Source organism: Macrotis lagotis, chromosome 7, assembly GCF_037893015.1.
Source record: "Macrotis lagotis isolate mMagLag1 chromosome 7, bilby.v1.9.chrom.fasta, whole genome shotgun sequence".
Classification (NCBI taxonomy): domain Eukaryota; kingdom Metazoa; phylum Chordata; class Mammalia; order Peramelemorphia; family Peramelidae; genus Macrotis; species Macrotis lagotis.
Window position 1 is genome coordinate 219,331,408 of NC_133664.1, and position 21,395 is coordinate 219,352,802.

The 21,395-nt window shown below is 35.9% G+C and overlaps 2 protein-coding genes across 4 annotated transcripts in view; both read right to left on the reverse strand.

The window, feature by feature from the left end:
* AKR1E2 (aldo-keto reductase family 1 member E2) overlaps positions 1 to 12,559 on the reverse strand; it is a 34,934-nt gene extending 22,375 nt beyond the window's left edge. Inside the window, exons 1-3 of one of the 2 annotated variants that reach the window (XM_074194920.1) lie at positions 12,451 to 12,559; positions 7,640 to 7,807; positions 3,432 to 3,548 (exon numbers count right to left, since the gene is read on the reverse strand). In XM_074194920.1, the coding sequence (XP_074051021.1) occupies positions 3,432 to 3,548; positions 7,640 to 7,807; positions 12,451 to 12,489 (324 nt within the window). In that variant the 5' untranslated portion in view covers positions 12,490 to 12,559. The remainder of the gene's footprint in view (positions 1 to 3,431; positions 3,549 to 7,639; positions 7,808 to 12,450) is intronic. The other variant, XM_074194922.1, reaches the window with a different exon arrangement.
* Positions 12,560 to 14,008: 1,449 nt separating this feature from the next.
* Positions 14,009 to 21,395, reverse strand: part of USP18 (ubiquitin specific peptidase 18) — a 38,605-nt gene continuing 31,218 nt past the window's right edge. For both annotated transcript variants that reach the window (XM_074194924.1, XM_074194923.1), the window contains one exon: positions 14,009 to 21,241. In XM_074194924.1, the coding sequence (XP_074051025.1) occupies positions 21,196 to 21,241 (46 nt within the window). In that variant the 3' untranslated portion in view covers positions 14,009 to 21,195. The remainder of the gene's footprint in view (positions 21,242 to 21,395) is intronic.

The following is a 21,395-nucleotide window of genomic DNA, read 5'->3' on the forward strand; positions in this document are numbered from 1 at the left end:
ATATACCCATCTTTGATGGAATGATGTATACATAAACCAGTTTATCACTGTGCACAATTTTTCAGATACCTAATTTCCCACCAAAATAAATGAACAAATTCCTCAGCCTGGTGTTCAAGGCCCTCTACAAGCTCAGAATATTAGAATTGGAAAGAACCTCAGAGGTCATTTTCCCCAACCTCTTTCTGAACAAGAAACTCTTCTTCAATATCCCCAAGTGGTCATTCATCCTTTACTTGAAGGAAAATGTTTTATCCCCTTAGAAAAGCATCCCTCTTTTGCATATTTCTAATTGTTAAGAAGTTTTTTCCTTATATCAACACAAAAATGTTTCTTTCTGCAATTTCCATTCGTTTCTTCTAGTTGTCCTGTGGAGCCAACAAAATAAGCTGATAAGGTCACAAGAGTATAGACAAAGCTAAAAAACAGGACCCAACATAGAGCCTTGATGTAACTCACAGTTAGAAGATATGATATGGATGATGATCCAGCAAAGGAGACTGAAAAGAAGTGATTAGAAAAGATAGAAGGTTTATATCATGAAAATCCAGCAAAGAAATAATTTGGCTGTGAAGAGGGGTAGAAAATTGGACAAAAGTTTGAGGTCTATTCAAGATTTTTTTAAAAGATGGAAATACCTGGATATGTTTGTAGATAGCAAGGAAGAAACCAGTAAATAGATAAAGATTAATATTAAGAGCAAATAGGGGATGATTGAGAAGGAAATACACTGAGAAGACAAGAGAGAGGGCAAAGTTGAAATTAAGGGCATCTGTAGAGAAGATGGCTTTGTTAAGGAGAAAAGTCATCTCAGCTTCAGACACTTGAGTAAAGGAAGAAAGATTGGGAAATGATGTCAAGGGATATGAGGCAAAGCCCTCAACTGAGATCAGAAGGGAGAAATATGTAACTAGTTAAGAGGGGAGAAGAAAAGGTCTGGAATAACCTTAGTGGGAAGTATTAAAAAAAACAAACTAGGTAGGAGTGAAAAGATTGTCACACTGTTTTCAGTTTTATCTGATCTTTCGTGACTCCATTTGGGGTTTTATTGGCAAAGATTTTGGAGTGGTTTTGCCATTTCCTTCTCTAACTCATTTCACAAAGGAGGAATTGATGTAAACAAGTTTAACTTAGATAATATAAATTTGTAATGACCTAGTCAGCTCAGTTGTATTGTATTACTTCCTTTAAACCTTTCAGCAGCAAATAGGAACTGAGGAAGAGGAGGGAAGTAAAACACAATTGGGTTAGGTAAGTGGCATAATTTTCTATATGAATATTGGCGATCACAGGTTTTATTTCAGTTGTATTTCTTGACTTTTGCTTCCTGTGACTTTCTAAGAGTCTCTGTTGATTTTCTTCCTGAATTATAGCTAGTTTCTATACTTGACAAATAGAAATGTAAATGGTTTTATTTTTATTTTTCTATCAAAAATTCTTTTGATAAAGTTTGCACAGCTACAAGCAGATGAATTCTCTCTACCCTGTACTGTGTCAATATTGCAAGCCAGAAATCCAAATCCTATTCTCTTGCACCAATCTTCTCATTTAGCTGTTCACTTCCCATAACTGTCTTTCCTAGATAGACTTCATTTCCCCCCCCCAGCAGCAGTAGTGATGAAAGCATCATATGTGGCCTTAAGAATTTTCATTTTTTTGTCTAGTACCTCATAAACTTCACTTGCCTCTGATGCTTATTATTCATGAAAAGAAAAGTAACTTTATCTCCTTGATTTTTGTTCATGTGTTAAACGAGTGTGTTGATTTATCTAATCTCTGAGGTTCCTTCAAATTGTATTTCTTGAACTTATGATCCTATGACCTAGGACCTTCTATATTCCTTTTGATAGTATTAATTTGTATCTGCATGATTCAAGAGAAGTGGTCTTGACAAATTTTAGAAGATAATCTGGGTTCTGAGAACATAGATGACATCTATTGCTAGGTTTATACATAAGACCTTTCCATCTATAGTATATGTCAACACATCCAACCAGATAGTACCTTATATTAAGTTGGCATCACCTTCAAGGACCTGCAATCACCCCTATGTCACAGTGAGGCATCAGAGTAGGAATTTTGTTAGATGTTAATAAATTTTTGTTGAATGGTTACTGGATTTTACTGACAAGGTGGTGTAGAGTAAGGAAACCAGGCTGGCAGGGAGACTCAAAAACCATGATAGTTGATGATTCAGTAGGCTAAAGGCTAGTGATGGAAAAAGGGAGGGAGATAAAGGTTGATGTCCTAGATATACCCTAATGAGAAATCTAACAGGATATATGATCCCAATATAGTGGATATAGAATCGTATTTGATCATTTGATCATATGATCCAATATAATGGATATAGAATCATTTCCCGAAGTAATAGAACCAAGATATGGGGTAGCAGTAAAAAAGAGCAACCACCAGGGTGGTGAGCATCACTGCTTAGGAGACAGTTATAATACATGACCATTTGGGAAGTACAGAGGCAGTGTAAAATGGAGAAATTCAAGAAAGGAGAAGGGTGTATGCTATAGGTAATTATTAGAATGGCCACAACCAAGAAGTTTTTTTGGTACATTTGACTGTTTGAAGAAGTAATAATCCAGGCCCTGGTAAATGTCTCTGAAGTAGAAGGTATACGATTGTTTTATTTGAATTCTCTGAAATGGACTGTCTTTTACAGTAACAGAAATGGGGACTGTGGGTTATTCTGCTTAGGAAACTTTGGCACTATGGTTATTCTTGATACCCTGTAGTTCAATATTTGGGAATTGATAAGGATTTTTTAATTTTCTTTAGGTGATTTCTGATAGCAGCTGAGATTCTGCCCCAACAAACTCAAGATATATTTGAAAGCTCTAGATGTGATATCATAGTAGTAAGTAATAAGTCAGAGAAATTAGCATCAGCTATTCCCAGGAGGGATTGTATTTTTTACTGCCTATTATTGGTGTCTAACCATATTAGTTCTTAAAAGAATCTAAGCTTTAGACAGACTTTTGATAGGAGTATCTCAGAGGATGAAAATTATAAAATGTTAAAGGTGGAAGGCATCTTGAAATCATCTAGTCTAAACCCTACTCTTCCTCACAGGAGGAAACAGAGACTCATAGAGATTAAAAGATTTATATGACGGCACACAGCTAAATCTCACATATTCCCAACTCAACAAATATGTATTTAGTGCCTATTATGTGCAAGATAGCATTCTAGGCACTGAGAATATAAAGACCAAAAAAATGCCATGGAACTAAAGAGTTTACTTTCAACAAGGGAATTCAAATAAATAAGAAAACAAGATAATTTAAGGAGGTGAGAACACTAATAAAGGACAAGATTTCACTGTTTCCTCTGAAAAAGAATCCAAGATTTAAACCACCTATGCTTAGGGATAGGAAAGGAACTAAGTCTAAATTATGAACTTAATTACCATACTGTACCTTAAAACCCATAGGCCAATGAATAAGATAAAGGTCCAAGTAGTCCAGCTGTAGATTTTTTAGGCTATTTTGGCAAGCACGTTTCACAAGGTCCTTCTCATGGAAGGTATTCCAGAGCTATAAAGAATAAAAATGAAAGTATAGCACAAACATGCTAAGAAATATCAGAATGTGGACTCTCCTAGTCAAAGGCATTATCTGAGACAGCAAGATCCATAATTCAAAAAGATTAATGCAAGTTAATAAGCAAACAGGGGACAAAGATAAAATTCATACTCAAACCCAATACAGTAATGCCAAAGGGACAAAAGAGGCAAATTTAACCTATATTCATACAAAAGACTTTTAAGCACAGGACATATAAAACAAATCTGATTTTATAAAGAAATACATTTCCAATTGAATTTGATCATTGTAATGTTTCTGTCAATCAAGAATTTATTAAACATCCACTACTAGGGGCTAGATTCAAAGGAAAAATGAAATAGTTCTTACCTATGAGAAACTATGATTCTATTGAAAGTCAATATGAATATGCACCTACACTTAGCTAAATATACATATGTATTTATGTATAGCTGTGTATTCATATATTAAATGTATATATCTATACACACACACACAAACACACACACACATATATATCCTAGACTATTTGGGGGAGACACTAGCAGCTGAGGGAATTGAGAATGATTTCATGCAGAAGATGGTTCTTGAGTCTTAAAGGAAACTCTAAGAGTCTAAAATGAGGAAGAAGTACATTCCAGATTTGGGAGGCAGACAATGCAAAAGCAAGAAGATATAAAATGGAGTGGCATGGATAAGGGACAGTGTTCCTGTTGAGTCATACCCTTCATTCATCTTAACCCCATTTGGGGTTTTCTTGGCAAAGAGTGGTTTGCCATTTCCTCCTCTAGGTCATTTTACAGATGAGGAAACTAAGGCAATCAGGGTTAAGTGACTTTCCTAGGGTCACACAGCTACAAAGCATCTGAGGCCAGATTTGAACTGAGAGATAGTAAGAAGGTCAATTTAGCTGTATCACAGAACACATAAAGGGTAGTAATGCTTAAAAGACAGGAAGGTGGGTTGAGATCAGATTGTAAAGAGTTTTCAATATCAAATAGGGGAGATAAAGTCACACCTTCTGCAAGAATCCTCTCCCAGTCCTCCTTCATTCTAGGGTCTTCCCTCTATAACTACCACCTGTTTAATCAGCATATAATGTATTTGTATATAATTAGTTCTCTATTTCCTTTCCCTTTGAGAGGTAAATTGCCTCTTAAAAAAAAAGAAATATTAAATATTCAAGTGAAAAGGAGATAGATTGGCTAGTTTCCTGAGACAATCCAATGAAACAAAGAATTTATACTTAGTCGTTTGTATCATGTTTCACCAAGTAGAGATCCTTTTCCCCAGCACTTGACATGGTAACTGGGTCTAAGCAGGCAATTAATAAATGCTTGTTGATCTATTGATTTTTAATTGATAGGGAGCTATGGGAGTTTATTGAGTAAGGCAGTGACAAGATTAGAACTGAACTTTAGGAATATCATTTGTACTTTGCAGTTAAACTTGCTCTTTCTGTTCTTGTAAATCAGTTTGAGTTTTGACCACCCCCTCCCTCCTTCCTCTAACTCTACCACATGAGAAACATGTATTGTTAAATAATAGATAGCTATGATAACTCCATCAGAACCGAATCTGGAAACAATTAACCCACATAATTATTCTCTATTCCCTTTCCTTTTGAGGGGTAGAATGCAAAAAAAAAAAAATAAATTATTCAAGTGTATGGACTGGATAGTTTCCTTAGACAAAAATTCAATGAAACAGAAAGTTTCCTAAATAACCTGACAAGATTGAATCATGATTAGTCCCTGACAAGGAGGATTAGTGCATTCTAGCTTTTGGAGGTAATCAATTTAAAGGCATGAAGATGAGAAATGGAATCAAAGAAGTTCCTTGATTAATCTGATGGGATTATGGAACACAGGTCATGAATGAAGGCAATTGATAGGGCAAAGGGAACTTCTAATGATGGACTAAGAGGCTCAACTATACTCCTTTGCTGATTATTTGGTTTTAGATTAAAACGTAATGAACATTCTAGTCCCATTCTAAGAGACTTGAAAAGACAATGAATTTGAGATTAATTCTGTGGAGGCCATCTTAAATTTTCCTTCCCTACCTCTACTTTGCAGCAGGAACATACATAAGGTTTTGGGAAATATGTGCTTGAGATATGTGTTTCCTGAAACCCAGACTTCTGCATAAAGAAGTTCAGGGAGAGAGCTCTGCCCCAACAAAGAAGAATCCCGTTGTTCAGAAGATGGCAGGCCACAGAGACAAGACACTGAGGGAACTGCCTATGGATCCTCTGGTACAGGTTCTGGTTCTGTAGGAAAGCATCTGGTAATGCCTTAGCTAAGGATGTCAGATGAGCCAGAAGCAGGAGATTTTAGCTGATTTATAATGAATACCTATGCTTTACAGAGTCTAACTGAGCCACAAGCCCAAACTATCCATCTTCCCTAGTGAAGACTGGTTTTGGGGACATCAGGGGTCTTTCAGCACTGGACATGTAAATTATACAACTAGTCATATTCCTCAAAATGTGATTCCCTCATTCTGATCTATTGATGGGTAATGACCCTGAGTTAATTTGGGAGAATGAATGAATGAAAAAGCATTTATCATAGTACAAATATTGAGCTAAATGTTGGAGATATATATATATATATATATATATATATATATATATATATATACACACACACAAACACACACACACACACACACATATATATGCTAGACTATTTGGGGGAGACACTAGCAGCTGAGGGAATTGAGAATGATTTCATGCAGAAGATATATATATATATATATATATATATATGTATGGAGATTTCATAAAAAAAATTGGACAGTCCCTGTTCTCAAGGAGCTCAACTCTAATTGTGGATACAACACATATAACAGAGTTCACCTACAGGGGGCTGGCATATTTACAAACAAATGTTAAGGCCAAGAAGGTTTCAGATCACAGTGGAAGGGCAGATGGTAATGCTTAAAGTTTCTCAGTCTCACTGAAAAGTTTATAGTTCATGACTTTTTTAAGCTTTTCCAAGTTGCAGATGGCTAGGCCTTCTTCTCACCCACTTGCCTCACTGGATATGGAGAGTCAGAGAGCTGAATGGGGAGGAGCAAAGGGAAGGAAAGAATGTCTTATTGAGAGTCTTCTTACCATGCTGTTCTTTTTCTTGAGCTGTTGTCTGACTGACTTTTGAAAGGTAAATATATAAGTGAGAGCTTCGGAGCCATAGTTTTGGGAGTGTGGCCTTCTATGAAGTTTTATTTATAAGTGTAAGTAAATCTCACATAAAAATTTTCTTCATGACATTTTACTCTTAGAATATTGGAGAAGTAATATATTTGCTAGTCATCACTGGAAAGTCATATTTGCAATTTTCATGAAAATTTCTCCAATTTACATTATTCTTGGCTAATTTTTTTTAGTACTTAAGTCTATGGGACTTGCACCTTGAACTTGGGATGGTTGTACTCTAGAGAACTTATCCTAGACCATATTGTATAATTTGGGGAGGCAAGAGCTGGAATTTTCCTCAGGTTTGTTCTGCTGTTATTTAAATTTGTTTGCACTTCCTCTACATATATTAGTTGATGGAAGAGAGCACAATCTGGAAAGAAATACAGGAGCAGGGTGTAAACTAATCTAGGATTAAATATTTTGCATCATCAACAAAACAGATCATCTACCCATTGATAAATAAGAATAAATCATATATATTTGTATATTTAATTCAATAATTCAAGTCAAAGCTTCTATGGAATGCTTATAAGGTAAATAGTACAAATAGCTCCAGGCTATTTTACTCTCAGAACATCAGAGAAATAATATATTTGATAGCTATCACTGGAAGATCATACTTCTAATTTTCAAGAAAATTTCTGGACAGCTTTCCTCAATTTACATTAGTCTTGCCCTGAAATCTTTTAGTATATAAGTCTTTGGTCATTTTACTTTGCATAGTTTTGGGCCAGTAGAATACACTAGAGAAAATAAGTCCCTGAACAATAAACGTGATTAATTAGATCAATATATATTTCTGAATTCTTAAAAAACTCTCCTGCAGAGTCTACAAACTGAGGGTTCAGGAGTTATTTTTCCAGCAAAGAGGGCATACCTTGCTGACAATGAAAAGGTCCTCTCGTTTCACAGTGCCGTCCTTGATCTTTTGTTCAATAGCTTCTCCCACCTCCTTTTCATTGTTGTAGATAAAAGCACAGTCAAAGTGGCGGTAACCCAGGTCTATGGCAGCCTTTATTGCTTCAGTCACTTGATTTGGAGAAGACTGCAGCATGAGAAAAATAAAAATAATTCCAGTGCATTTGTGAGATCCCAACCCTAGGATTACCCTTTTAGCTTTGGTTCTAAAGGTCAGTGAACAAGTGAAAAATTAATTCTATAGGTACATCAATAAGACTCAATTAAAGAAAATAGAAAGAATTTAAGTCAATAAATATTTGTTAAATGTGCCACTGTGCCACATAGGCAATGTAGATTCAAATATAAAATATAAAACAATCACTTCTCCCAAGGTGGTTTGCATTCTAATGAAGTTCACGTAAAAATATTTACAATACAGATATAAAGTTATGCATTTAAGCATACAAACACAAGGTTACTTGGAGGAAGGGCACTAGCAGTTGAGGGAAAGCAGAAAGTTTCATGCAGAATATGATACTTGAGGACTCTGTAAGGCAGAGATAAAAGTCAGGGTCCCATATTTTCAAGTTCCAACAGAAATACAATCAATCAATTAAAAGCAGGACAAATTACTGAGGTAAATCACACGGAATTTAAGGCACTAGTTCAGAAGAATGGAGCAGCCAGGCGGTGTACTGTATGGAGTGTGGTCTGGAATCATGAAAACTCATCCTCTTACCCTGTATTCCTACGTCTACTCCTTTGTTCATAGTTTTCCCTTTGTGAGTCCTTCCTTCCAATTCCAGTTTGTGACCCACATTTTCCTCAAAGCTCTCCACCAACAGCCAACAAAGAGTTCTTTCTCTTCTGAACTTTGTTGTTCATTAGTTTCAATCATGTTCAAATCTTTATGACCTTATTTGAGATTTTCTTGGCAGAGATACTAGAGTGATTTGTCATTTCCTTAAACTCATTTTATGGATGAGGAAACCAGGGCAAACAGCGTTGGTGTTGGTCATGCAGCTAGTAAGTACCTGAGACTGGATTTGAACTCAGATCTTTTTGACTCCAGATCCAGTGCTCTATGCATTGCACCACCTAGCTTCACCTTCTGTTTATTAATATCAATTGAGGTATAAAACAGTGATATTTAGCTTGGCAAAGGGATTCAGCCCTGACATGAAGGGACATGGAAGATGACCAACAAAGTCCAAATCTAAGCGATTCCCTATAAATGGAAGTCTCCAGATGTTCATATTTGTGGATGACATTATGCAGATTGCATCAAGCTCCTGAAAAATGCCATGAAATGAAATCCAAAATCATTTTAATTAAAGAATACTATCTAGCCAGCAAGGAAAAACCAAGTTAATAAAGAATGCCTATGATATTCAGTTAGATATTTCACAGATTTAGGTTTATCAGTACTCATATTTTGGACTGAACCTGCATATGAATAATAAACTAGACTCAGGCCTGACTGAATTTAAGGGGGGTAAGTAGACTAGATTTCCCTTGAGAAATATCACTAAACCATATAGCATATTACTAATGAAGACTTTCATACCAAAGGTGACATTAAAGATACCATTAAAGAGATACATGATTGCAAGAGGAGGTGGGCTGGTTTCATAGCAAGAAAAAGAAGGGATAGACAATGCATGTGCTCCATTGGCATCCATATAATGTCAAGATATCACTAGAAAGGCCCAATTTGAGTAGACCCCCTCCCCCACATGCAGGATATATGGGAGGATATGAAATTGGAAAAGAGATGTACGTTTTGAAGAAGCATGGATGGTTTCCTAATTGAAAAACTAAAAAAAAAAAGTCCATATTGATGAATTCACAGATCCATTTAAAGACTGATGTAATATGATGGCAAAGGGGGAAAATCATATAAAGTGATATGGCAACTAGAGAGCAATCTATTTTGGCACACAATTTGTGATGCCACTCTGTGTCAGCATGAGTAGACATGATTCTTACTTCCCAGGCCTAAAACTGGAACAGATGATATACAAAGCTAAACTATGTTCTTATCTTAAGGGAATGCTCCCAGGCTCTCTGTTATTAACATAATCCAAACAGAGTCAAGATGGTAAAGTGGAAGAAAGCATTTTTGCCTAGCTTGCCTGGATTGAATTCTGATCAGGAAAACCAAGAAAAAGTCAGAGTGAATCATTTTATTAGTCCAAGGCATCTTAGGGAGACAGACAAAGAGGTCTATGGACACTCTATCCAGGAGACCACTCATGGAGGCGGCAGAGAGGAGGATTCCATTACCTAAGGACAAAAAGGGGGCCAAAACAAAAGAAAGCACCAGGGCTGAAAGAGATCCAAGAGGATACCAATTGGTACCATCTGGAAGCTTTGTTGACCATTACCCAATTTCTGGGTCAAAGAGCCAGGGAGGAGAGGTGTGTTCACAAGGTACTTTAGCTGTGTACTAGAACAAGGAATAAATTACATTCAGTAAAGGGCCTTTGAAGGCTAAAATTAAAAATTAAGTAGAAACTAAATAACTTTATCCTAAAGAATAAGTGGTCAGTGAACAAATCATAGAACCAATCAATAATTTCATTATAGTTAATGACAACAATGATATGCTATACAAAAAATTGGAGAATACAGTCATAGCATTACTTAGGGAAACATATCAGTAAAAAGAAGATTGATGAATTGGTCATGAAACTAAAGAAACTAGAAAATCAACCAATTTAAACTCCCATTTGAACACCAAAATAGAAATCCTGAAAATCAAAGAAAAGATGAACAAATTGAAAGTAAAAAAATCCATTGAACCAATAAATAAAACTAGGAGTTAGTTTTTTAAGACAGAAAAACCTAATAAAATAAGTTATTGTCTAATTTCAAAAAGAATAATATCATTATCAAAAATGAAAAAGGTAAATTCATAACTGACAAAGATAAATAAAAGTAATTTTAGGCGTTATGTCAATCAACTATATGCCAAATATAGTTAATTATTAATTATATAGATAACATATATAATTTATATAACATATAAAGTTAATTTACAAAGTTAATAATATACAAAGTTAATTATTATTTAAAAGATAAATTAATTAAAAATTAAAAGGATGAATATTTACAAAAATATAAATTGCACAGGTTAACAGAATAGGAAATATAATTTAAATAACTCTATCTTAGAAAAAGAAATTGAAAAAAAGCCATAAATGAACTCCAGAGGAAAAAAAAATCCCAGGACTAAATGGATTTATAAATGAACTCTACCAAATATTTGAACAGTTACTTCCAATATGACATAAACTGCTTGAAAAAAACAGGCAATGCTCTGAGAATTCTGTTCTCTTTAAGGATATGATTTCTCTCTCATCACACCCAAATTGGATCAAGGTAAAACATGGAAACAAAGTAAAGACTGATGGAGTACTATCTGTGAGGTGGAGGTGGGGGTGGGGGAGGGAAGCAAGATGGGGGGAAATTGTAAAACTCAAATAATATCTTTAATAAAAAAAAACAGGCAGTGAAGAATCCTATGAAATTCCTCCTATAAAAAAAATTGTCTTGATACCTAAACCAGGGAGAAGTCAAAACAGAGAAAGAAAATTACAAACTAATATCTCTAATGAATAATGATAAAAATATTTAAATAAAGCATTAAGAAGGAATTTATAACAATGAAGCATAAAGATTATATATTATTATGACCAGACTTTATATCAAGAATGATTAGTTTGATAATGGGAAAACTATTTTTTTAAAGATTTTATTTATTTTGAGTTTTACAATTTTCCCCCCATCTTCCTTCCCCCCCCCACAAAGAAGGCAGTCTGTTAGTCTTTACAATGTTTCCGTGGTATACATTGATCTAAGTGGAATGTTATGAGAGAGAAATCATATCCCTAAGGAAGAAAAATATAGTATAAGAGATAGTAGAATTACATAATAAGATAATGGGTTTTTCCCTAAATCAAAAGTAATAGTTTTTGGTCTTTGTTAAAACTCCACGATTCTGTCTCTGGATACAGATGGTATTCTCCATCACAGATACCCCCAAATTGGATATTGGGAAAACTATTAATCATAATTGACAATATTAATATCAAACTAACAAAAATTATTGGGATAGAGAGAAAGCTTTTGACAAAATTCAATATCATTTCTTGTTAAAAATACGAAAGCACAGGACTAAACTAAGTTTTCCTTAAAATGACAGGTAATATCTATCTAAAACCAAAAACAAGCTAAAAGAATAAGCTAAAACCTTTCCAACAAGCTCAGAGGCGACACCATGATGTCCATTATCACCCTTATTATTCAATATTGACAGTGAGAAAAGAAAAAGAAATGGAAGGAAATAAAGGGGAAGCAAGTGTCACTCTTTGTTTATATTTTTATATATTTATTTTAATATATTAAATATTTATATATATTTACTTAGAGAGCTCAAGTCAACTAAAAGGTAATTGAAATCATTAACAACCACAGCGAAATTTCAGGCTATATAAATAAACTCACAACTATCATAAACAAAATCCGGCAGATAGAGATAGAACGAGAAATTCCACTTAAAATTCTGGACAGGACAAAACTGCACGTACAGGAATGATCTAAACACAATTACAAAACACTGCCCAGAAGGGAAGACACAGTAAGGGGGGGCACACTGGCACAGCGGTCCTCCGATGCCTGCGCGAAACCGACTCCGAGATGGGGGAGAGGGACAACTGGGGCGAGTGACCGGGCCGGCTCAGGGTCAGACCCTCCCCCTCCCGAGGCAACGCCAGCATCCTTTACCTTCCAGGTGCCCAGACCCAGGAGGGGGATTTTCTCCATCTTGCTCCAGACTCGTCCAGTGGATCGGCGAGCGACTCCACCCGGGCAAAGGCTGGCACCTGATGGACTCACGTGACTGGAGGAGACCTTGGCACAGCCCTGCCACGCTTGCAAGAGAGAACTTCATCCTCCTGATGACCTTGATCTTCGGGAAGGAAGGACAAAGCACAGAAACAGTAACGGAATCGGGCTGCTCGGGCTTCGATTCGTTCATTCATTCATGCATTCATTCATGCATTCATTCATTTTTACACCCCTTTTTTGCTAGGTGGCCGGCTTACTCAGTTCAGAGCTACCTGTGACCATCTCACGCTTAGTTTTGGATGTTTCCAAATTTAGCTGTTTTCGGGGCAGCTAGGTGGTGCAGTGGAGTGCCCTGGAGTCAGAAGGACCTGAGTCCAAATGTGGTCTCACACACTTAATAATTACCTAGCTGTGTAGCCTTGGGCAAGCCACTTAACCCCATTGCCTTGTAAAAACTAAAAAGAACAAAAAACAAAAAAAACCCCAACAACAACAATAACAAATCTAGCTGTTTCCAAAAGGAGAGAAATGCAATGAGGAAAATACCATATGTCTGAAGAGCAGTTAGAGATGGGAGATCAGAGGTCAGGAGAGTTAAATTTGAGAATTATCAACATAAATTCCACTTTCAGGTAGATTGAAGCATACTTTTTTACTTTATTTTTCTTGGTTTTTGTTTGTATTTTCTTTTGCCCAAGGCTATACTATGGAAATGTGTTTTGCATGACTCCACCTGTATAATCCTTATCAAATTGTTTGCCTTCTGAAGGAGACAGGGAGGCTGAAGGGAGAGAGAGAGAATTTGGAATTCAGAAGTTTTAAAAAAGAATGTTAAAATATACATGTAATTGAGAAATATTTTTAAAATATATGTATATTTTTAAATAAGAATCATCAGTATAGAAATGGTAATTAAATCCAAAAAAACCTGAGATTACAAAGGTAAATAATATAAAGAGGAGGATCCAGGCTAATGCCACTCCCTCCATCTATCCTATATAATTTATGTACCAACAGAAAGAGACAGAGAGAGACAGAGAAAGGAGAAAGTGAGAGAGAGAGAGAGAGAGAGAGAGAGAGAGAGAGAGAGAGAGAGAGAGAGAGAGAATGGATTAAAGGATGGCTTAGTCCTAAGGGGGATGTGGAAGGAATAAACACACTAAGGATATACAAAAATAAATGTCTTTTTGCAATAAAAAGAACTGGAAACTGAAGAGATATCCTTCTATTGGGAATGGCTGAACACTGAATTCTGTATAATTGTGTTGGAAGAAATGGTGAAGGAGATGGTTTTAGAGAAACCTTGGAAGACTTGTACAAAATGATATAGAGTGAAGGGAGCAGACCCAGAAGAAGAATTTATACAGTAGCAACTGTATTGTAAAGACAAACAACTTTGAAAGTCTTAAGAAATGACCAAACACAATTCCAAGTTCAGATTAGATATATTTTATTTCTGGACATGAATATTGCTTGAGTGAAAGGGTGTTGTTTTTTAAAATTTCTATCTCAGTTGAGGGGGCAATGTTGGGGGAGGTGAAGGCAGATTTTCATTGATTGAAAAAAACTTAACATTAAAAAGGTGATAAAATAGTATTATATCACCCAAATTATAATGTATTGGGAAATACACTCCAAAAAGATAACCTAATTAACATTAAAGTTTGAAAAAAGAAAAAGAAAATAATACACCAAAATATGAAGCACTTATATTTGTCCTTTATTTTCAGAGAAAACTACAACATCAGGGAGGTGATCCATGACAAGCACATGAACTGAATTTGAGTGAGGGGTGCCATGCTGAGTCACCAGTCTCACTTTCTCCTCCAGAACCATCTGGGTCCAATGGCCAGATATGAATCAGGCAATCAGGGTTAAGTGACTTGCCCAAGGTCACTCAGCTAGTGTCAGCACTTGTAGGATCTAACAAAAATAGGAATTATATCCAGGGAAAGCTACTGAAAGAAAACTTTTATTGTCTATTACTCTGTACTAATGATCTCCTAATTGCCAATCCAATGACCTTTGCTCAGCTCATTCTCCTTGACCTCTCTATAGCCTTTGACATTGTGGATCACTCTCTCTACCTTCATACCATCCCTCACCCCCTATATCCAAGCTGTTGCCAAGGCCTGCTGATTTCACTTTTGCAACATCTCTCAAAAATGCCCCTTGTCTCCTCTGACACTACCACCACTCTAGGACAGACCCTCATTATCTCACACCTGTATTACTGCAATAACCTGCTGGTGGGTCAGCCTACCTCAAGGCTTTCCCTACTCCAGTCCATCCTGTATTCAGCCACACCTCCAGGAGCAAGTTTAAAGCTCTTCATAACCTAGCCCCCTCTTACCTTGCCAATGTTTTTACTCCTTACTCCCTAAGATGATTCTTCCAAGCAGTGATACTAATCTCTGGCAGTTTCACAAACAAGCCACTCCATATATTGGTTCTAGGGCATTTTCTCTGACTAACCCCCATGCCTGGAATTCTCTCCCTCCTTTGCTCCAACTCTTGACCTCTCTAACTACCTTTAAGTCCCATCTAAAATCCAACCTTCTTCAGGAAGCCTTCTATAACCACTCTTAATTCCATGCCTTTCCTCTCAATTATTTCTTGTTTCATATATATATGTATATATGTATCATTTTGAAAACAAATATATAATTTGTTTACAAGTTATTTTCCCATTAGACAATATGCTCCTTTACAGAAGGAATCATATTTTGCCTATTTTGTATCCTTAGTGCTTAACATTATGCCTGGAAAATTGTAGGTGCTTAATAAATATATATTGAATTAAATTGTTTACTTTCAACATATTGCATCCTTCCTTCACTGAAGGTCTGACCAGGAAAGAGAGAAGAAGATGAAGTTGAAAATCAGTGAAGAGAGAAATGTTAATAATTAAAAATTACTATTTAGAATTACTAAATCTTAGACCAAAATAAAACATTAGTCAATCAAGTGATTAATGTGCTTTTGCCTGGAAAGAACTATAATGGGAAAGAAAAAGAAAGGAAGGGAAAGGAAGAAGGGAAAAAGCATTTATATGACATTTTTATGATCAAACATTTTGCTAAATGCTTCACATTTGATCCTCACAATAACCCTGGGAGGTGGGGGCTATTATTATCACCATTTTGTAGTTGAGGAAGCCAAGGCAAATAGAAATTAAATAACTTTTCCAGGATCACACACATATCTGAGGTTGGATTTGAATTATTCTTTCTGATTCCAGTCTAGTCCTCTAACTACTATATTACCTACCTCCTCTAAAATCTACAATCAAATCTTCTTAAGATAGTATTGTTTCTACAAACTTAAAGTTTGAAAAGAACTCAGAAGTCATTTTGTTCAATAGCCCTGACTGAAGTAAGAATCCCCTTTGTCACATGATTTTCCATGGTTCAATGGAAAGAGCCCTGATTCAAATTCCAGCTTATTTACAACCTTTGTGCCCTTTTGAAAGTCACCTGATCTCTCTTGGGCTCAATTTCCTCATATATGACAGGGGTTGACCTTAAGCTCATTTTTGGCACCCCTTCAAATTCTAAATGAATGGTTCTGTGATACTCAATTTTTGGTCCAGCACTTAGCACAGTGCCCCATAGAAAGATAACAAATACGTGTTGATTAGTTGTCCAGCTTGCAAAGAAAAATCTTCAAGGACATCTTCAAGGCAGCCTATTCCTCTGATGTAAAATTTGTTCCACTTATTATAATTTTTTTTTACATTAAGCTGAAATACAACTCCCTAAAGCTTTCACCCAGTATATTTTTGGGGGGCTAAGAAAAATAAGAATTACAGTCAATCAAGATAAAATGGGACCACAGGCAAAGATCTAAGTGTCATTCGAATGTGACCTGGGAGGCTTGACAAAGGGTGAAGGGCATGTTCTTCACATAGGTTGTTTTCTGAATGTGTCTTATCTCCTATGACATGAAATGTAACCATGACCTAGAGATAATTTGGAACTATTGGGGGTGGGATGGTCAGACATGCATTTTAGGAAAAATTACTTTGGCAACTGTGTTGAGAATGTATGCAATGGGGAGTTATAAGACAGAGGCTAATGTGATGGTCCAGGAAGGGACCATTAATGTAGCCTGAGCTATAGTGGTGACCATTATGAATAACCATAACAGGACCCATAAAAGACATGTTGAAAATTATAAAACCTCTCCTATATAACAGGTGGATAATTCTGAACAAGGCTGGTCAGAAGACCCAAATACTTGCATTCTCTTGCTATAAGGACCTCTCGCCCAGATCATGGTAATAGCCCTTCGGTCTTTCCTCCCCTCTAATTTGCCCTTCATAATTAATCTTCTCTGCTTAAAAACCTTCACTGGCTCCCATTTGCCTAAAGAATAAAATACACATTTTTTTCATCTATGTTTTAAGGCCCTACACAGAGCTGTTCCAACTACCTTTCCAGTCTTATTTTCATATTTCTACCTTGACATCTTCTGTGGATTCCAACCCTTCTGAACAACTAGCTGTATTCCAATTCCAACCTGCCTTCTTCAGCTTTTGTGTATTAATGCAAAGTATCCTCCATGCATGGTGAATCTCTTTCTTCCCATTAAATTACACAAATTTCTTAAAACCTTTCCCTGCTGAAAGCAAACTCTCCTCTAACTTTCTCATAGCTATCCATAGGCCAATGAGGGCCCAATCCTTAGAACAGGTTCCAATTTATCCTTTTTGGTTGGTTATACAAAGTTTGCACAGTATTTTTCTATCTGGTTCCAATGCAACACATGGAAGATTAATGGGCTTACTTCTGACCATCAATTACTGAGGTACACACCATAGGATAGAATCATATCATTGGATAAGGAGCCAGAAGGATTGATAAACTGAAACTGGGTTCACAAGCAAAAGGACGAGCTGGAGCCCATTCAGACTTATTCTTAAGAGATGATTGTTAAATTTTTAGAGTGAGTTTTAACAACTCTAAAATCCAAAAATGTTACAAATCAAGGCTTGTTTATTGTTTTGTTGATTCTTTGGACTTAAAAAAGTGATGGCAAAAACATTAATAATACAAATTAAGCTTAAGGTAGCATACCTACAATTTTTCCCCCAGAAAGTCGATTGTTAAACAATTATTAACATACCACAGAATATACTCCTCTCTTGGCCCTTTGGCTTTTTTCCTTCCTGGTGATAAAGAAGGTAGAAATCCCATTAGCTGCTGGGTTAGAGGGCTGTAAGTTATATTCCCCCAGTGACCTGTCAAGATTCTATGAGCACATGTCATCTTTGTTTCTTTTGCATCTATTCTTGTTGTAAGTTGAATGACTACCCCGAGAAGGGATTGCCCAGGTAACCAGTGGGTTTAAGAGATCTATGAAACTATCAGAGATCCTACAAGCAACTAAAGTTGGCGATAGAGTCCACTGGAAGCAGTCGAAATGTTTGACTGATTCAGGTCAACAGTGTGATTGATCTTTCAACCAGCTATAAGGAATCAGTGAAGATGAGCCTTTCTTCCATCATCAATTCCATGCCCAGAAGCAAACAAGAATGGGAACTCTTCACATAGGAAAAAGAACTCTTGGGGTTAAGAATTACAAGGTACCTATCAGCCCCATTTGTTCCCTATATGCATGTCTCATTAACACTGTGATTTAATCTTGAACCCACTCCCCACAGAGACTTTGGGTTGTTAGGGGGAAAGAGTGTGCCCTTGATTCGGGAAAAATATTTTGTATCATTTGCTTGAGGTTCCCTAGGAACCTAATACATGTAAGAGGAAAGTCTCCCCAGATTGAGGGATATTTTTGTGTCTTCTGAACTTATTTATACCTTTTCTGTAAATATCCCATTTATAAAAGCTAATTGATATCACCTGATTGGTTGCTACTGGCAAGCACACAAGCATACTGTTGCTTGTGAGTAACTGTAATAGAAGCCACAATCCTTTAGGCTTATCCCAATTATCTGAGAATCTTACCTGCCAATGCAATTGGGAAAATGGCCCCAGAGAGAGTAACACATAAGCAATTTTTCCAGGACTCTCTTTTACCCTAATTTTTACCTCATTATATTTTATATCCTGCTTATTTGTTTGCAGATAAATATAAATGTATGTCTACATCTATAGCTACATGTAGCCACACAAATAAGCATGATAGACATACATTGAACACACATATATATATGTGTGTATATGCATATATAATATATATTGTATACAATACAAACATTATAAATATAAATATATAAAATTGAACTTGATGAAGACTCCTATCTCTTTTTTTTCAGATCTATCATTTTCTTCCAGTTACCTCACATTCTTGCCAAATTGAGCCAGTCACCTTTCCCTTTTCCCCTTTTGTGGCTTTGTTAATATCTGGAATATTTACTCTACCATCTCCACCAGTTAAAATCCTCCTCATTTTTGTTTTAGGTTTTTTGCAAGGCAAACAGGGTTAAGTGGTTTGCCCAAGGCCACACAGCTAGGTAATTTATTAAGTGTCTGAGACTGCATTTTAACCCAGGTACTCTTGACTCCAGGGCCAGTGCTTTATCCACTATGCCACCTAGCCTCCCCTCCTCCCTATTTTTCAAAGTTGTTAGACTCAACCATAAATTCTCCCTCTAAAAGAAGGAAATTCTCATTTCCTTTGAGGGCATTTTTCTTGGATGCATTATATTGTTTTTATTTATGCATAGATTAGTTAGTTAACAAGCATTTATTAATCATCTTTTATGATAACCAATGGAAAGATGCAAAAATGAACTAGTTCTGTATCCCAAAAGAGATTTAAAAAATAAAAAGAACTTACATATGTCCTAAAATATTTATAGCAACTCTTTTCTGGTGACAAAGAATTGGAAATTGATGGAATGCCCATCAATTGAGGTATGGCTGAACAAATTAAGGTACGTGATTATGATGGAATTATTACGCTATAAAAATGATGAGCAAGATGTTCTCAGAAAAACCTGGAAACACATGAATGGACGCAATGTGAAATGTCTTATATACAAATACACACACACACACACACACACACACACACACACACACACACACACATATATATAATATATATCAACAATACACTGATCCAAAACAACTGAAGGATTTATGATGAAAAATGCTTTTCCTCCCAGAGAAAAAACTGATGGTAATTGGATACAGATTGAAGCATACCTTCTTTTACTTTCTTTATATTTCTTGAGTTTTTTTGTTGTTTTTTGGTTATAACATGATTATTGGAATTGTTTTGTATGACTACACACATGTATAATCTACATCTAATTGCTAGCTTTCTCAATGAGAAGAGGTGAGGAAGGAAGGGAGAAAATTTGAAACTCAAAGTTTTAAAAAATGAATTAAAAATTGTATTAACTGGGGAAAAATAAAATAGTAAGTAAAAGGAAAAAACAAATACAATTACAGTATATAGAAGTAAATAGTGATCAAGCAATTGAGCTTTGATAATTAAGTATAGCCAAATGACAGTAAATTGTCAAACCCTTTCTTGATGCAATGTTTGATTATTATTCCTAAGTCAAGAGCAAGCCCCTGCAGAGTTCCTGGTGTCTTAATGGATTACTGAATGAGACATGAAACATGATCAGGGACTAACTACATATAATAGTTTGTGGTAAATTTTCATCAGATCATACAATAATTAGGATAGCTCAGCCTCAGCCTCCAAAGCTGAGTAAATTTATTCCTCTGGAGTAAGCAGTGGACTCCAAAGCACTTGATCTGGGATGTGATTGTTCCTGGTGGAGAGAAGAAAGATAGGACAAATGGTGAAATTTCCACACTGGACATCTTAGTATGTACTGTATCACTAGATTAAAGGGTTTCCCCTGAACTTGTCTTTTTGAGTTGTCGTATTTTCCAGAAATACTGAATCCAGAGCATGCAGGAGGTCTTGAATATGTCAAGAATGAAGCCCCACCCTGTGATGACTTAAATTATTGAATGCATCCCAATTGGGCTTCCTTTGTGCCCTTGGAAGTCAACACAGGAGATAATTTGCAGTAGGCTAGAAACTGCTTGTGTAACTAGGACCCATGTCAATAAGCAGATCAGCCTAGCTTCATGGTCTAGCAGTTTCCAAAGGAAAAGAATGCTGCTTTTGCCAACACCTTGTTCCTTCCCTTCAGAAGAAGTTTTGACCTTTTCTCACATTTACTGGATCTTTCCACCATTCATTCTTGTGTCCATTTAGGTGGAGATTTGTATTTCCTCCTCCTTCTTTTATTGTACTGTCATAGATATGCAAACTTCTCTATGTATTGTGTTCTTTGAGTTCCACAAGTATGTTCATTTCTCTTGCAATGAACTTCTTTTTCATATACATTTCATGAAGTTGTGATTGTTGACAATATCATTTTTAAGTTTCTTGAGGCCAAGAACTGTATTTATCATAACACCTCTCAAGTAGTAGAAATGCTGAGGAAGATAGTAATGAAAACAAGAAGGAAGAAAGGTAGGAAGAAACACCAAGTTCAATGAAATTTGATAAATAATTATACTTTTAAAATAAACATAATACACAAGATTAAGTTCTCCTGGAACTCTCTGATTGCCTTATAAATAGTGGAGCATGGAAAATACTTTTTAAAAAGTTAACATATTTTAAAGGTAGAAAACGATTCTGTTATTATCTGACAGTCATGGAAGTGGCTGAAGAGCTAGTCAATTAGCTCTCAATCTTCGTGTAAACCAGAAGATAGGCTGTTTCTCCCCTAAGAAGAAGGAATAGGGGGAAAAAAATGTAATCAGTTAATACAAGCATTTGGAAGGACAGTCTAGTGCTAGGATCAATTAATTTCCTAGACATTAGTTTTATAGTCATTGGTAATACACCAATCAAAAGAGCATTTTCTTCTCTCTATTTGT